This window comes from Engystomops pustulosus, chromosome 8 (assembly GCF_040894005.1).
Source record: "Engystomops pustulosus chromosome 8, aEngPut4.maternal, whole genome shotgun sequence".
Lineage (NCBI taxonomy): Eukaryota > Metazoa > Chordata > Amphibia > Anura > Leptodactylidae > Engystomops > Engystomops pustulosus.
In genome coordinates, this window is record NC_092418.1 from 32,591,141 (window position 1) to 32,609,538 (window position 18,398).

An 18,398-nucleotide genomic window follows, 5' to 3' on the forward strand; every position below is an offset into this window, starting at 1 on the left:
CCACAAGTCCTAGGCATTTTTGGACCCCTGTTCTCACGGTCTCTGAAGGTCCTGGAATGGGAAGGGTCTGTTCAATGTCATTCATATGTAAAATACTGAATAACTTTTTGGAAGGGATTCTGTAGACAGGTTCGCTGTCTCTTGTAAGAGGGGTATAAGGGATTTTTAAAAATGTAGATAATGTGATAAACCCTTAAAGAGTTAATGCTTTCCCTTTAATCCCCTGCTGAGGCTCTGGTGGGTCCCAGAGGTCCTAGTACAATGTGTATTATTTATGTGACCTTCACACTGGATACATCTTTATTCTATTACAACGTATTTACAAACCCATTACTGAACAAATCCATTTACAGAATAAGTTCCATTTGATGTGTGTAATCTTGTGGTCTATAATACTGTCCTTGCCTCCCATGTGTTGTAGCCCTTGCATTGTGATGCAGTGTGGAGGCGCAGTGCTTCTCCCAGCCTGCAGTACCGCTCTCGCCCCACTAGATGGCGTGCTCTTAGGGAAGACACAAGCGCTTCCGCCATCCACAATATGGCGAGGGGTTAGAAGGTAAAGCTGACAGCGTGAAGTCACATGACTGTGCATGTGAAGATGGCCGCTATCCAGTGGTAAGAATCGCCTTCTCTTCATATATAAAGCCTCGCTGTGCAACTTTATCATATCCCTCTGCTTATTCCGCTCATTACACAGGCTCCCATGTGTGTATTGACTTGGACAAGGCTCTACGGATGCATTATAGGAGAAAACAGAACCAGTGCAGATTTTGCGCCAATCAGGGCGCTGCTTTTATTTCCCGACGGCCATTATCAATATAAGAGCTGGAATCTGATTTGTTGCTTGCCCGTCCTGCTCTGGGTCCTAGTGCCTGTGTAAAGTGATTTGCTTAAAGGGTTCTTCCTGTTTTATCTGTCCATAGGTTGTTTGTTGTATTGCTCTTAAGCCATGTATATCAATAGAGCTGAGCTGCAGTGGCCAACCAATCCTGTGGTCAGGTGTGGCGCTGTTTTTTAAACGCCATATATAAAGCCATTTATAAAGAGCTTTCTGTGTTCTTATCCGAGCATCGCAGGTCTAGCGTCTAAGTTTAGGGTTATAATACTATGTTCCCACTGTAAGTCTGGGGTCAAAGGGGCCTTAAGGTTGAAGGGTGAATGTAATCTGCTTGTCAAAACTATGTTGTAAGTATGTATTCAGACAACGGTGGCTGATTTTTGTAAATTTTTTATGCTTTTTTTTTATATAGTTGTGTTTTTCTAGATAAAACACATGTAATCAGAGTTTTTTTCATTGTCTCAGGAAAATCTCTGACATGGGGGACCTAGAATAAAAAATGTATATGCTTGCTTCCTCCGGTTGTCTCCATGTTCTCCTGTCACGCTCCCTGGAAATGACCGTGGTCATGTGACCACTATGACCGCAGGAGATTGGTGACGTTTAGCAGTGACATCACCATTTCAGTATAATGACTGCAGGGGCCATTGGTGGCCACGTGACTACTGACCACCCTGAATCCATCTTTAGCCCGTGTCTGCATGACAACTGCACATGCCATGTAATAATGATCATTATTATTCTCAGGCATTCCCGGGAAAGAGATTATTCTGAGGAGCTAGAGTCATGCAGCCTGGAGAAGATACCTGTAGAATTTGGGGATTATCATCCTCTGAAGACCATCACTGTAAGTAGGACACAGTCATCTCATGTGGATATGCTCCTTTACAGCAATATGTATTATAATAACAATATAATTTAATGAGCATTCTGTTAGTTGAATTAGAGCTTTACCATATCTATGTAACACCCAAGCTATTGCAGAACTTCAAAAGAGAAAAGGAGCTATGGTGCGGCCGAATTTTTAGGCAGCCTGCACATGGATGCAGAGTCCTCCATAGAGAACTTTATCCAATTACAGGGGATTTCTTCGCAGCAGATCAACGTCTGTATCGTGTACATAGACTGTTTGAAAGTTTTTGTAATGAAAAGCAAATTTTCTGCAACAATATCTTTGTGGGAAATATCTGCTGCAATGCTAGATGATGTGCAAGGGTTAACACCTCAATGACATGGGATGTAATAGTATGCCACAGCATTGCTATACAGGGTGTGTGTCCTATGTGTTATACAATAGACACCTACCACTTACACCCTCAATCTTTGCATTAATGCCAGAGGTGCAATGGGCGCTGTACTGGCTTGGATGAACGTCTTCTTCATGGTGTCATTGGGGGCATTTATCTATTGCAATGACATAGAACAATTCAGATTAGACCCTGCTGGAGACAGGATTAAATTCAAAATATACTGCAGTACAGTTGTATTGCAGTATATTGTATGAAGGATTAGGCCCCCTAGGGTTCAAGTAACCTAGGGGGACTGAAAAAAAGTTCAAATTGCCTCCTTTTCCTAGAAAGAAATTAAAATAAACAAACATAAACATGTTGTGTACCCCCTGCATGCCAAAATGCCCAATCTATCAAAATATAAAAAGCATGTCGAACACCACAACATGGAAAAATCACTTAAAATGTCCAAATCATTGCTTTTTTGGAACACATTTTGATAAAAAGTGATGAAAGGTTTGTACGTTCCTCAAAATGGTGTCAATAAAAAAAATTCAGCTTGTTCCTCAAAAAGTTATTGGCATGTTATGTATTGAGACATAATAAAAAGTATATTACCGTACTTTGGTATCTTTGTGATCGTAATGACGATCCAGCTTCTCTATACATTGCATGGAATATGGAATAGTGACAATAGGATTTGGAAATTGTTACTCTGAAAACAAGCCCCATAAATCTCTGTAAAACGTAAAAATGAAGCAATTATGGATTTGAAATGTGTGATTTGAGCTGAAATGTGTGTATGTCATCAATATACATCTATTACTAGTTCTGCTCCGTTTTCTTGATCTGTAAAGTGAAGCCTCCTGTCTTTTACCGCGCTCTGCCAGGACCTTAAGCTTGTATTCGTGTCTTAGAATGTAGATTGCTCATGGACAGTCAGAGATCACATGATCCTCCATCTGCGGCAATTTTACGGACAGGAATCTCCGGCTGATGAGGTAAAAGACAGGAGGCTTCCCTTTATATATCAAGAAAGCGGAGCAGAACTATTACTAGATGTATATTGGTAAATTACCTCATACCCTACCCCCTCCCACACATTACAAAAAAACATGAAGTAAAGTAGCCAATCATAGGGAATTTACTTTCTGAAATATTGGCTGTGGTAGACTCCACCTATTGGGAACATGCAGTAGCCTCCGTGAGCTGCAGGGAAAGGTTACTACACACCCCCAGTATCCTCTGAAGACCCTCCTCCTCACTGGTCCTTGAACGCGGCCTCTGTACCCCGTGCCGTAGCTCCTGGTCTTCTGCTGGCATCATTGATGCTGTGCGCGCAGCGTTGGTGAGGCGGAGCTTTGCCGACAGAGACACAAGAGCTACTGCATCTGCGCAGGGTACTGGGGTCACGTTCACAGCAAACAAGGATAAGCTGGTAGGCGGATCTCCAGAGGCTACTGGGGGTGTGTAGTAGCTTTCCCTCCCGGAGCTCACAGAGGTTAATCCACAGGCTGGTGCAGTGAGGTGGAATCTACCTCCCAATGTTAGATTTCTTTTAAAGGAAATCTACCATTTGCTTTTATAAATTATGAACCAATCATACCTTGAGGATGCTGTATCTACACAGATGCAGAAACATATCTTGTTTAATCACTGAGCTCTGTCACTCCTGTGGCTGCCTAGGCGCTTCTCCTCACCCTAATTCTGCACTGCTCCAGTCTTGTCCTGACCAGCATAATTCGAGAAAACGTCATCACTATGTTGTCCCTGACAGGCAGACTCAAGGTATGTTTGGATCATAATGCATAAAAACAAAAGGTACATTTCCTTTAAAAGTGATCTCTCCTCTGCTGCAGTATCCACTTTGGCCACAAGATGGCACCATCATATCAAGCATCTCCCTAGCCAGTCCTGCATTGCTTCCATGGGGGAGATTTATCATTAGTCCTATGCAGCTTCTTGGCCTATAATTGTTGTAAAGTTTTGCGCAAACATCATTTTTGCTTTTTTTTTTCTGCCAGTCTAACACATAGACAACTGCTCAAAATCCTACCTAACAATAAATCTCCCCCCATGTGTGTATCCAATTCTGTTTGGTAATAAAACGAGGTTAAAATTCTATAACTTAGTTTTTGGCTCAGTTAATGAATAAAAGCTAAAGAATCAGCCATGGCCAGTGACTTTCAGGCCTAGCACAATTCTAATGCTTTTTAGATGAGTGATATGCTCATCCATAAAATCAAAGATTTTTTTTTTTAATTTTATTTTTTCCTTTTTAAAGGTTACAGAATCCAAAACTAAAAAACTGGGAAGGAAGGAGAGTACGTCCTCCACCTCCTCCTCGTGCTCGTCTAACTCGGTGGCGGATCCGCTGAGCAGTGTCCTGGATGGTACAGATCCCTTGTCTTTGTTTGCCGCCACTGCTGAAACTGTTGCAGCTACCACGGTAATGATGGTCTAGATATGTATGGGTAACATACATGAGGATATGTCCAGAACATCACTTCCATCTTGAAAGCTGTAATATTGGATTAATGGCAAGTTTTTCCAATGGGAAGGTCGATCTAAGACCAGTTTCAGAAATCGATCTTCCCATTCAGATTTTCAATATGGAACTCAAACTGTTTCCTTTGTGTTCAGAACCAGAGACGAGTGACATAGCTGTGCATCACAGGGAACATTCCTGGTTGTGGTAACTTTCTGTGTTAATAACTTGTGAACCACAAGAGATATTACAGATCTGATTGTGATGATCGATTTCTGAGACAATTGTGGTCTTTTTTTTATATTCTACATGACCTTCCCATTGGAAAAACTTGCCTTTGATCCAAGATGGATCTGAAAATAGCCCAAGAGAGTCTTCCGTAACCCATTACTCGCTGGGTTAATCCGATATTTCACTGTCCCTTTCTTTTCTGAAATAGTAGGGAGTCCTTGGACTTTTGACTTGCATCTTGGGTTGTATTTTGAGCCTGAGCTGTATAATGGATTGCCTAACAAATGATCCCGTAGATGGAGATTCTCTATAAATTGGGCTCTTGGTGTTGATTGACAAGTCCCACAATTGTTCCTTTGTTTGCAGGAGGTCAGCAGGAAGAAGCGCGACCAGGAGGAATACATAGGAAGCGACTTTGAGCCCTGGTCCAGTAAACGTGGTGAGATCCTGGCCAGATACACGACCACTGAAAAGCTTTCCATTGTGAGTGGCTGCAGATATGATCAACTGTATAATATCATGAAAATATCTAATTATTCCATTATTATTTTATATTCCATTATTACTATGAATTCAATGTTTTATTTGTCACTCTATTGCAGAATCTATTCATGGGCTCCGATAGAGGTAAGTACCACTTTGTTTCTTATGATTTATGCTTGGTGCTCAATGAGTTACACCAAGAGTGAATTGACACCTAAACTTTTTTGCATTTATATGGGATAGATTTTTAGTTGTAGAGACTTCTGCAGTTTATCTGCCCGGTGCAATATTATCCTTACAGCTTATGTTCTTTTCGTGAGAACTGCAGTATCATTCCTGAACAAAGAAGAACCTTGGGCGGCACGGTGGCTGAGTGGGTAGCACTTCTGCCTTGCAGCGCTGGGGTCCTGGGTTCAAATTCCATCCAGGTCAACATCTGCAAATAGTTTGTATGTTCTCTCCATGTTTGCGTGGGTTTTTTCCGGTTTCCTCCCACACTCAAAAACATACTGTTAGGTTGTTTAGATTGTGAGCCCCATGGGGACAGGGACCAATTTGACATGCTTTGTGCAGCGCTGCATAATCTGTAGGTGCTATATAAATAAAAGAATTATCAATTATTAAAGACCCTACAATGACATGACATTGGAGGCCACAGACAGCAAGCGGCTGACTATGGCTTCTTTACTTGATATGTTTTCTATGGAGGTTATTTATCATAGGCTGGTGCTAGCTGTGCCAGTGTATGCTGAAATCCCTGCCCCTCTGTTGTGCTGGATATATCAGAAAGAGGTTGCAAAGGAATGGGGCAGGAATGGCCCATGCCGGCCCACTGGGCACGGCCCCCTTCATACACTGCCGCGCCCACTTGGCCTGAATTATGTTTATTTCAGGGCTTGTATGCTAGAACACTGGCATACAAGCATTGATAAATAACTCCCTATTTCTCTATAACATGCTGCCTGCAGATAGGACACTATATACAATCTGCTCAGTTCCTTCTGCTCTATAATATGATGCCTGCAGATAGGACACTATGTACAATCCGCTCAGCTCCTTCTGCTTTGTTGCATGCAGATCAGCCACCATCTGCTGTTTGATAAATGTATTTGCTATAAATGTCCAGTATATAATGTAAGCTATTGCATATATGGCAGATGAGATGATATCGGTGTGTATATATGGCTCCTATTAACTGTATTTTCTTTTTAATGTAGGCAAAACTACAACTCCAGGTTCAGCAGTGTCCGAGAAAGTGAGAACACGACTTGAGGAACTTGATGATCTGGAGGAAGTAAGATGTCCTGTTATGTTTCTATTTTCTTGGAATATGAGATCATTCTTATACGAGCCTCTTCTTAGATTTGTCTTCATTGTCCTCTGCATTTGGTTGTAGTTAATTAGTTCTTTGAAATCCTGAACCTCCTCCCAGTCCCATGTGGCTTCTTCTCTAATAATATCTCGATGATATAATGTTAGGGAAATGCTGTTTATGCAATTTGCCGAAGCAGAAGTTATACTTTTTAAATACCGCTGGCTTTCGCCCTAAGGCTTAAACCTTAAAGGGGGATATGTTCAATTATTTTTCCTTGTGTCATTTCTCATTGTTACACATAACTGAATGTCTGGATATCTGTGAATTGATTTCTTTCTCAGTGGGATTTGGATGTGTTGTTACGGACATCATATCAATAGCAACATTAGAAAAATATTTGATTAAATACTTGGTGACATGTTTACCATGTATTTAACCTTGGCATCCATACTTTTTTGATGCGTGCACCCAAATTTCCATGTGTAATCTCCAGTTTTGACATGTATTGGATACCCTTTGCATCACATGAGGAGGAAGCTGTTATAGGGTTATTAAAGAGTGGCGCTAATAGTGATGGGGACATGGATGTGCATTGAGTAGATATGTGTAAAGTGTTGCTGATGTCGAGTAAGTAAGGACGGACATTGACCATCTGCATTGATCTGTTTTCAGGGTTCGCAGAAAGAACTCTTGAATCTGACTCAACAAGATTACATCAGCCGGATCGAGGAGCTCAACCAGTCCCTGAAGGATGCCTGGGCCTCCGATCAGAAAGTCAAAGCTCTCAAAATTGTCATCCAGGTCTCTGCTTATTGTATGGCTTATTATCCTGACAGATTTCTTATTATGGGTTGATAAACACATTCTTCATGGATTTTTTTTTTTTTGGGGTGGGGGGTGTGTTGCACAAGCAAAAGACCACCATGATAGAAAGTCTTGCCTCCGTTTTTTTCTGCAGGGTAACATCTTTCATCTGTAATAATTTACATGTGATTTATGGGATGAACTTTTCAAATGGGCCATTGATCATGAGAATAGGACCCAGTCTCTGAGCCAGCCACAATGACATTGAACCATGTGACAGGCCACATGCCCAACCTCTCCCCAATTTAAATTTTTCCGCCAGTTTTAATCAATGCTTATAGAGAAGCAAAAGTTCTAAACTTGTATCCTAGGGATCAAAGAGCATTTTATAAAGTGATCATATATCATCACTGATGTATGGGAACATCATTAAGAATAAAGCATCGCTTCTGATCCTGAGGTAGAAAGGGACAAGTATTGTGAGTTTTTTTTTGTCGCTCACCCGATAACTCCAACCAGCGCTGCACGTCACGGATTCCGCACGGACTACTGCATGAATAAAGACTTCAAAGCAGGAGAAATAATCCAGCGTGCTGCATCCGGATGATAAAAAACTTCTTAGCTTTATTATGGACCCGTAGTCCGAATCAAAAAAATATAATAAAACGACGACTACCGTCGTAGTCACAGCACAGCAAGACAGCGAATAATGTGGGTTAGCCTACTCCGGCCAACGCGTTTCTAGTGTCATCCGACACTCTTAGTCATGGCAAATGCTTTGAACGCTGTGAGAAGGTTATGTGTAATAGCGGACCGGAAGCCGAAAACGGCCTTGGGTGAAATGGAAAAGACGGGATAGATTCTCACTGCGTTCAAAGTGTGGAGTAATGGAATCTAAATGTTACTTAGTGGGATTTAAAAGTGACAAACAAAAGGGTAAGCAAATACAAGATGATTGTTTGTTAACTGTATATCTTAACATTGTTGTACTCAATGTGAATGTTTTCTCATCCTGTACTTGCAATGATAACCGTAGAAAGGGACACACTTAAAAATTGAGGCTACACCACCGCCTTAGCACCTGTTACAGGATCCATGGTGGAGGAGGTTACACCACTAGTCCCGGCAATACACCATCACTTTGTAATGTAAGGCTATCCCTTTTAAAGGGAACCTACCACCATATATCTAACTATTGAGGTAGATCGGGTGGTAGGTACATCTATAGGGCGTTGTAGGTCGGTGAGGCACCACAGAGCACCAGTACATGGAGGTTGCTCCCCAAGATGAGAAGAGCAGCCGTCCACGCATGTCCTTTCTGTTCCATTCATATCTATGGAGCTGACGGAGATTGCTGAGCGCCACGGAAAATTATTGCACCATAAACATAAAAATTATTATTACATGAAGCTGTGTGTTATCCGTCAAAATAATAGCTCGCAATTATACATGAGGTCTGGTAACAATTATGCATTTATCATTTTTTTTCTAGTGTTCTAAACTTCTCTCGGATACATCGGTGATAAAATTTTACCCAAGCAAGTTTGTGCTGATTACTGATATCCTTGACACTTTTGGTAGGTACCCGATTCATTTTGGCCTTTATTTTAGTAAACTTGTTGGGCCCTGGGAAGCCTAAGTTGCATGTTTAGAGGAAGAACTGATTTAGAATGTAAACTTACGACTTCATTTGTGTATTTTACAATGGAAACTGGTATAACGTATATGATAACTGTGCTGGATAGTTGCTGAACGATTCATTATACTCTCACGAGTCTGTAATAACACAATCATTAGGCACTTTTAGTAAAAGTGACCCTGTCACTAGGAATGAAATTTTTAGCGGGTGACAGGTTCTAATAGGCTATTCTGTGCTGATTTTTTTTTTTTTTAATTCCTGAATCATTCTGAATCATTTCAGTAGCTTATATAAGCTTAATTCACATTACCTGGCTCCCAGCCAGCAGCAAGTGCTGAGTCCCAGGGCAGCTGCAGCCTTTGTGTGCTTGGTCTACACCATCAAGCTGGATGAGTGTGAGGAGAGGAGAGTGACACAGGCCGCGCTCCTCTCCCTGCACGCCTCACTCATATCAGAAGCGCCCGCACCATGTCCATCATGTCATGCAGGAGACAGACGGCCAGCAGCGGTGATGTCGGTGAGGCCTTGGATAGATATGCGTACAGAAGACCAATTTAGTTAACTCCTATACAGTTGGACAAATTCTAGAATACAGTTTTTTTCGCACCGGATTATAAAGCGTACCTAATTGTAAGGATGAATGACCAGCAGGTGGCAGACCTGTGCAGACTTCAAGACAGCTGTTGTCTGTAAGTACGGTTCATATATAAGGCGCACTGGACTATACGGCGCACCTTTGATTTCTGAGAAAATCAAAGGAGTTTTTGTGTGCCTTATAGTCCTATAAATACGGTATACTACAAATATGTAACCAGTTCTTCTTTAGACCATTACATTGTGCAGAGACAACAGAAAAAAAGTGCAGATATATTATTAACATGTTGATGTTATCCATACTGGCCAATCATATGGCTTCTTGCATTTCCAACCACAAATTTCTGATGGACTAAAAGCTAAATGAAGCTAAAATATAGCATATTGTAATGCAAAATGCTGACACCTTTTCATTTCAACAAATTTTTATGTATTGTTTTTTTTTTTTTTTTTTTTAAATAAAGTTTTGAAAATGTAGTTTCCACGTTGGACACAAACTTACTCCACATTGAATTTAATGTGATTTGCTTTGCAGGAAAATTGGTGTATGAACGTATCCTGTCCATGTGTATGGATAACAAGACCGCCTTGCCTGGTAATGTCAAGTTTTCACTTTCTACCATCAAAATCAAAATGGTGGCATTATCAGAGCCTCTGCTGTAGCTTCACAGGCTGTTACAATGAGCAGAGGTCTCCCTTCCTACTGGCACTTCGTACTGCTGCTAGATCAGACAGGCTGAGGGAAGAGAGCAGGATTTTTGGGTGATGCGTGTTCTACTCATTGAAGCACCTCCCTGAGCTCTTTTACCCCACTCCCTCTGTCTGCTGTAATCTCACACAGTGGACATGGGAAGTGCTCCTGTACAGTGTAATAACCTTTGAAGCAGCAGCACAGGGGGCTCTAACACCCCCCATACGCGTAATTTTAAAAGTTGATTTTAAAAGGAAGGAAGCCTTGGATAGCAAATATAAGAAGATTACCACAGTCACGGTGCCCTTGCTTTATCATGCTTGATTTTGATTGTAGATTTCTTTCCATTTTCTGCTAACCATGTGATATCACCAGCACAAATGTAGAAAAAAAAGGACATTACACTGTGTACATATTATGCAACATTTTCCTGGATTTATTGTAAATTATTATGTGAATGTCTAAAAATGTAGGACTTCTTTTCTTCTTTTACTTTTACAGCTAATTTTACTCCGGATAATGTGAATGATACGGCCAAGGAGACTTGTCTGAATTGGTTTTACAAGATTGCATCCATCCGGGAACTTGTTCCTAGATTGTATCCTTCCTGAGTCTTGGTATAGGCCCCATACACTACACTGTATTGTATGTACTGTACAAACCTATACAATTTTATAAAGTGGTGTCCTTAACCTTCCTCTTACCCAGTTATGTAGAGGCGGCCATTCTAAAGTGTAACAAATACCTCTCAAAAACGTAAGTTTTCCATTCATCATTATAGATCTTAGGATTTTACTAGTGAGAACGGGATCCCCATTCTCCTGATTGCTGGGGCCCCCCGTTCTTGTGGTTGGTGGGAGTCTCAGCAGTTGGACCCTCAACAACCCGCTGTAGTGGAAAACTTATAAAGTTGGTAGAACCCATTTAATAAATGGATTTCTAGGAGGAATACCAGAGGAACCGCAATTTACTTTCTATTTGTACAGGAATTATTACTCCACATCATAAATTAGGACTGACCAAATTGTGGGGCCATCTTTGCCTATATAGGCAGTCCCCAGGTTACATACAGCATTGGTCCTTAAGTTGAATTTGAATATAAGACGAAACGGGTATATTTAGTAGGTGTAACTCCAGAAACAGTATTTTTGGTTCCTGTGACAATGAAATTTACCACCAGGGTGAAGGACTGCATGCAAATGAGCCTGAGGGGCTCCAGGCTCCATTAACACCAATAGAGCTTGGAGTCCTTCATCCTGGTGGTAGATGCCCTATAAACATTTAGAGCTGCCGTGGGATCAAGGATTAACAATAAAGATTCATTACAGACTGGGGTCGTCTGTAAGTTGGGTCCTTAGGTCAGGGACGGCCTAAATGTTGTAGTAGGTCATAGTGTACCCACAGTGCAGAGCAGCTCTTTGATATTATATGTCTTATGTGTTTTCTATTACAGGGGGATATCTGAGTCTCTCCCACGGCTGACCTCTATGATTAAAGGCATTGGCGACCCCCTTGTGTCTGTGTATGCCCGAGCTTACCTCTGCAGGGTACGGACGCCTCTTGTGTCTAGTAATATAGTCATGTTCACATATGTGGACGCCTTGTAGATGCCTTGTATTGATGTGTTACAGGTCGGTATGGAAGTGGCTCCTCACATCAAGGAGAATCTCAACCAGAACTTTTTTGATTTCCTGCTCACCTTTAAACAAGTAAGAGATCTGCTTCATATTCTCTAGGGAAGGGAGGGGGATTTGTTAATAATGCCACTTCAGTATTTTCCAAATAATTTTGGACATATTTTTTAAAACCTTTTGCAACGATGTACTCGGTAGACACCACTGGGTGGGGGTGATTTATTAAAAGTGTAGCTGCCCATGTAGCTGCCCATGGAAACCAATCGGTGGCCAAATTTCATTTTATAAACAGCTGTAGGAAAATGAAAGCTGAGCTGTAATTGGTCGCTGTAGGCGACTGGAACAGTTCTGCTATCTGACACTTCTGATAAATCTCCCCCCATGATTCTGCTCATTTTCACGTGACTTTGGAGGTTATTTTTTTTTAATAGATAAGCAGGTGAGATTTCATATAAAAGAGGGAATTCTAGAAAGGACCTGATGGGGCTGGTATTTTATTGGGGTAAAAAATGGTGACATGTTCCCTTTAAAGTGGTTGTCCAGTTTCGGCAAGTAATCAATATTGTTTGTGTAATGAGAAGTTATACAATTTCCCTGTATACTTTTCAATTCTGTAAATTAACTGGAAGCTTCATTGTTACTTCCTGTGGATAAAAACTGGTCCCTGTTCATGTGATGTCACAAAGGTGCACGGCTCGCCATATACCTGGTCATGTGATGTCACACAAGTGCACGGCTCGCTATATCCCTGGTCATGTGATGTAACAGAGGAGCACAGGTCGTTATATCCTGGCTCGCTATATATCCCTGGTCATACGATGTCTCACAGGTGCACACCTCACTATATCCCTGGTCATGCAATGTCTCACAGGTGCACGGCTCGCTATATTTCTGGTCATGTGATGTCACACAGGTGCTCGGCTCGCTATATCTCTGTGATCTAACAAGCCATGCATCTGTGTGATGACCTGACCATGGACCATTTTTTTATCCACAGGAAAGTATATAGGAAACTTGTATAACTTTTATTTACACAAAGAATATCAATTTTTTCCTGAAAGTGGCCAACCCCTTTAAATGCCTTTTAGCTCTGAAGGTTTTTACTATGATTTTCAGTTCTCCCTGAGCTGGTGGCCGGAGACTAGATGCTATCAAAGCTTCCATACACCTCATGATGATTGACCACCCAGCTACAGTCCGGCGGGTGTACGTTTGTGTAAATTCAGCCTAATATTGTATTATTGTGTTCAGATTCACAGTGACACTGTACAGAACCAGCTGGCGGTACAAGCGGTGGAGATCCCTATTTACCTCACCCTTTATTCTCCCGCCATTGACTGGATGCTGCGCTGCATTGCTTATCGTGCTCCGGATGTAAGTGTCAGATGTGTTATGTGGATATTCCATGAACTGGGGAGTGGGTCAGGGATGATATTTGCTATAACTTGCTCCAAGCTGTGGCAGTGTTAGACAGGACCTTGCGTAGAATTCACCCGGACGCACGAATGGATCCTGGACTGGTGTATGTCGTTCTAAATCCCCCATAAACTTTATATTAAAGGGGCACTCCAGTCACAGCTGATTCATTGTATTATACCTTGTGCAGGACTCTAAAGTCCAGCAAGGTTCTAGGATACAATGATAACGTACTATTCATTATTGAAGTGGCGCAACAACATGAATGAACCATGATGTCAGTCGTTGCAGGAGAAACCAGGGGGTGGAGTAAGAAAAGGCTGCCATGGAGTCAGGGAGGAGGAGTCATTCACCAGTGTACACTAAAGCATGCAGACAACCGGAAGTGGGTCATGATGACTCCTAGGACAGAGAGACCAGGAATATAAAGATGGTCTCGTAGAAAAATTATTTATGGTAACACCCAAATAATTTGGGATATTTATAACAAATGTTGCCATATGTATTTGTTCATGTTCCTATATAATAACTGCATATATATGATAACATGCTATTGATTCATGTTTCTGCCATTTGTTGACAGTCTCTTCTGACCGAAATGATGGAGCGGTGCAAAAAACTTGGAAACAAGTAAGTACAAGGCATCTATATAACTTGGAATAATTGAAAACGGTCCCAATTTCTCTCGGAATCGGGCTGCATAGGGACAGCTCTTATAATAATAGGAGCATTTCAGTTCCCAGGATGAAGGGGGGGCTGTACACTGATAATGTCTAGTAAGACTGCAGTATACTCCAAGTCCAGATCACTGCATGCTGGTGGATATGAGCAGAGTGTGTAGGGGTATATACTGTAACTGCATAATTCAGAGAGGGTATACTGTGTATAAAAAATATACAGTGGGGGTATAGACTGTATATACAATAAGACGGTAATGGCAAACCTTTTAGAGATCAAGTGCCCAAAATGAGACCCAAAACACACTAGCTTTTCCCAAAGTGCCAACACAGCAATTTAGGCAGTAACAAACTTATTGCTACCAGAATCTTTGAGCTCCAATCCGACCCTGTCCACACCTTCTCACTCTTCAGACCAAGCAGCACAGGATGGGTCACTTTAAAATAGCAGGGCACTACTTGGACTGCCTGAGACTGCAGGAAGGTGTCATGTCAGGCAAACTCTGTGCCTCGGAGTCAGCCCGTGTGCCCACAGTGAGGTCTCCGAGTGCCATCTCTGGCACCAGTGCCATAGGGTTGCCACCACTGCAATAAGACATAAAATAGTTTCTCCTATATGGGGGTACTATAGTGATTGGAGTTTTCACAAGGCAGCCCTGCAGTTGCGTGATCTGTATTCCACCATTTGTTCACATGTCATGCAGATATGATTGGAGTATCAGTCATGTGATTCTCTGGGTGTGACTGGAGTATCAAAATGATATAAGGGCAAAGATAAGACTGCAGTTCTGGATGTGACTGGAGTATCAAAGATGATATATAACGTCATATTGATCATCTCTGATAATCCAGTCACATCCAGAGCTGCAGTCATCTGGGATGATATAATGGCAGCTATTGATGTGACTGTAGTATCAGAAACTATATTACAATACATACATGATTCCAGCTCTGGATGTGACTGGAGTACCAGAGATGATCTAATGCCACTACAACAACGTTGGCTAAGTGTATGGCAAGGATAAGTCTGCAGCTCTGGGTGTGACTGGAGTATCAGAAATTATCTAATGCCTCTGCAACAACGTTGGCTAAATGTCGCAATCAAAATCATATGAACTCCCACATAAGCTGTCTGATACTAAGAATGTCCATCATTACCTATTTCAACAAATCAGAGCTCATATGACCTGTGGCAAAATAGAAGCTGAGCTGTGATTTTGCGCTTTTTTTCCAGGCTAATCGCCACAGCAGCCAACATACAGTAGTTACTAAGCAGGTGCAGGGTGAAAATTTCCACTCAAAACTTAATCGTTGACATTCCCCGAACTGCCCCCCCCCCTTTCCTCGTCCCTTGAAGCGGCGCTTGCAGCCATCTTCATTGTTCGGCATGTGCCTGCTGTACACTCCGGCTCTGAAGCCACCACATGTGATGTGATGACATCATCATGTGCACCGGCTTCAAAGCCGTCGCATACAGTGCGGAGTGGCTCTTCGGGGAAACGAGGAAAGGTGAGTTTTGAATTCTGCTTCTATGCTGCGCTCCTGATGAGCGCAGCATAGAGCCAGAAAAGTACACAAGCCGGATGGTGATCATTTGTACCAGTGTCTTAAAGCGACCCAAATTGGCCCCTCCATCACCCTTGGGCTCCGACACATGCCCGGGTTAGCCGGGTGCTGGCGCCAGGCCTGCACACTTGCATACATACACTCAGCTTTAAATTTTCGCTATATACCGGGTGTATTGTCTTATTCTATAGGATTGCAGCTGAAGGTTTGTTCTGATTATTGTACAATAATCTGCAGCCTAATTTCTTTTCCCCTCCCTTCCTCTTTAGCGCTCTTCTGTTAAATTCAGTGATGTCAGCTTTCAGAGCAGAGTTTATTGCTGCCAGATCAATGAACTTCATTGGAATGATTAAGGAATGTGACGAGGCCGGCTTCCCCAAGGTATCTTTAATTATGACTCGCATAATTGCAGATTATAATATCGGCCAATTATTTTAGTTCAATGACCTCAGATGTGTTCTGCTGCCAACATTTCTCAGATTTGGCCTACTGCAGACATCCCTGCTCATCTTGATTCACTTTATGCAAATATATTAGTGCCCAAAAAATATATTAGCGCCCCCCCCAAAAAAAATATATTTTCATGTTTATACAGCTGCCACTAGGTGGAGCTGAGTGCATACAAGTTCATACAGGGTATTGGCAATCGCATAGTTCTCTATATAATCTGTGGAGAAATTTTGGGGGTGTAATGGAGTAAAAAAAAAACCACTATTGTGTTGGGGGTTTTTACTTCCACCAACTTCAACTCCACTATGCCATGCTCATTCGTGTCCACATACAGCTGATGGACCTTGCTATGAGATGTAGGGTATGGGTCAGAATGGGAAGCTGAGTACAGTTAATGAAGTTAATTCTGCTTTCTGACATCTAAGGGCATTTCAGTCTAGAGGCAAATGTAATTTTGGGAAGTTTTTGTGCCTTTGAACGACTTCTGATTCATGAGTCTCCATGGACCTCATCCTGGATTAATAAGTAATGAGCACGGTTTCTGTTTTTCAGCATCTACTTTTCCGCTCCTTGGGACTGAATTTGGCTTTAGCTGACCCTCCCGAGAATGACAGACTCCAGATTTTAAATGAAGCGTGGAAAGTCATCACTAAATTGAAGGTCCCCCAGGTATGACATCTCTGCACTGCAGAATAAAGGGACCTGCTCCATGTACACAGCATAATCCATGTGAGAAGCAGCCCCCAGCCCATGAGTCAGGTCTATTCTAGATTGTGGACAAGCATGGAAGCTAATTAAAACCCTTTCAATTAAAGGGGTTCCATTGTTACTCCTTATATACAGGATAGGACATAACCATCTGATCCAACTGCTGGGAACCCCAACCGTCATGAGAGTTGGACTCCCACAAATCCAAAAACAGAGGTCCAGTTCTCCGCAATTGACGAAACGGCAGTAGGCTGAGCATGTGTTGGAAATTGCTGAGCACAGCTCTCAGATATCTCAGTCACTGTTAAAGACCCTGAATGGGAGTGTCGGAGATACCAGAGCGCTGTGCTTGGCAATTTCCGACACGTTCTTTGTATTAAATGGAATGGCAGGACACATCTTTGAGCTGCCACTACACTCGTTATTAAGAATCTCCCGTTCTCCAAATTGCTGAGGGGTGTGCTTTGTCGTGATCCATTGGGGTCCCAGAATTCGGAAACTCGCTGATCAAATTGATATTCCTTGGATAGGGGATACCAATCAAACTTGGTAAAACCTCTTTGACACTTCCTCCTCTGGCAAGTCATAACTATAATTTCATTTTTGGATTTTTTTGCGTTCTGTATGTCAAAAACTTTTTTTTTTGTTTGCAGGATTACATTAACTGTGCAGAAGTGTGGGTTGAATACACCTGCCGACATTTCACGGTGAGTGTCTATGATGTATTCTGTTCAATATGCATCAAAGTTTAATGGAACTGAAAGGGGTCGTCATGGTTAAATACAGGCGGTCCCCTACTAATCTGACTCCAAAACTCTAGATTGTAACATCATCATGACATAATATTAAGTAATAGAGGTAAATGGCCAATCTTCAGGAATCGCATTGATTGAACCCTCACTAGACATTAATAGGGAGGTGGTAATAATAACCTTTATATAGCGCCATCATATTCCGCAGCGCTGTACAGATCATGGGGGACATATACAAATAAAACAAGACATTACAGAGTATTAATCAGATGAAACAATACCAGTGAGGACCCTGCTCAATAGAGCTTACAGACTACGTGGATGAAGGGGTGACACAGACATGGTCCATCCATTCCTTAAAATGGATGGATAAAATAAATGCTGAATGAACAGTCACCATATGTAGTGAAACCAGGGAGCATCAATAAGCAGAGAAACCTGTTTAATAGTATCAAGTAAGTAAGGGATTACATAGAGAAGAGAAGAAATCAGTGGAGGCTTAGAGAAAAGAGAGTGAAAGCTGCATGCAGTTATGGAATGAGCAGAGCTGTGTGGATGAGGGTGATTCATTTGAATTGAATATGTAAGGTGATGGCCAGCCAGTGCATCCTTGTGGTGTCACGATTGATGGACCATTCTGGCTGCTGCATTAAAAATAGCAGAGGCGAGAGTTTAGTGAGTGGAAGAGCGATAAGCAGGGAGTTACAGTAGTCTAGACCATAGTGAATCGGATCAACAGAGTTTTAGAGGTTGGCATGCTTTGTGCAGCGCTGCGTAATCTGTAGGCGCTATATAAATGAAGGATTATTATTATAACTAGAGGTTTCGGTCGTAAAGAAATGAACGATTTTAGAAATTTTTTTTAGTTCCAACAAAATTTTTT

General features: G+C 41.8%; 1 protein-coding gene across 6 annotated transcripts in view; it reads left to right on the forward strand.

The window, feature by feature from the left end:
* Positions 1-480: 480 nt before the first annotated feature.
* VPS35L (VPS35 endosomal protein sorting factor like) overlaps positions 481-18,398 on the forward strand; it is a 44,798-nt gene continuing 26,880 nt past the window's right edge. For 3 of the 6 annotated variants that reach the window (XM_072120595.1, XM_072120593.1, XM_072120594.1), the window contains exons 1-18: positions 935-999; positions 1,586-1,685; positions 4,352-4,516; positions 5,153-5,269; positions 5,389-5,413; positions 6,487-6,563; positions 7,257-7,385; positions 8,881-8,965; positions 10,157-10,216; positions 10,814-10,910; positions 11,021-11,068; positions 11,766-11,859; positions 11,944-12,021; positions 13,198-13,320; positions 13,946-13,992; positions 15,875-15,986; positions 16,608-16,724; positions 17,417-17,470. In XM_072120595.1, coding sequence (XP_071976696.1) covers positions 950-999; positions 1,586-1,685; positions 4,352-4,516; positions 5,153-5,269; positions 5,389-5,413; positions 6,487-6,563; positions 7,257-7,385; positions 8,881-8,965; positions 10,157-10,216; positions 10,814-10,910; positions 11,021-11,068; positions 11,766-11,859; positions 11,944-12,021; positions 13,198-13,320; positions 13,946-13,992; positions 15,875-15,986; positions 16,608-16,724; positions 17,417-17,470 — 1,578 coding nt within the window. In that variant the 5' untranslated portion in view covers positions 935-949. The other 3 variants (XM_072120597.1, XM_072120599.1, XM_072120598.1) reach the window with 3 other exon arrangements.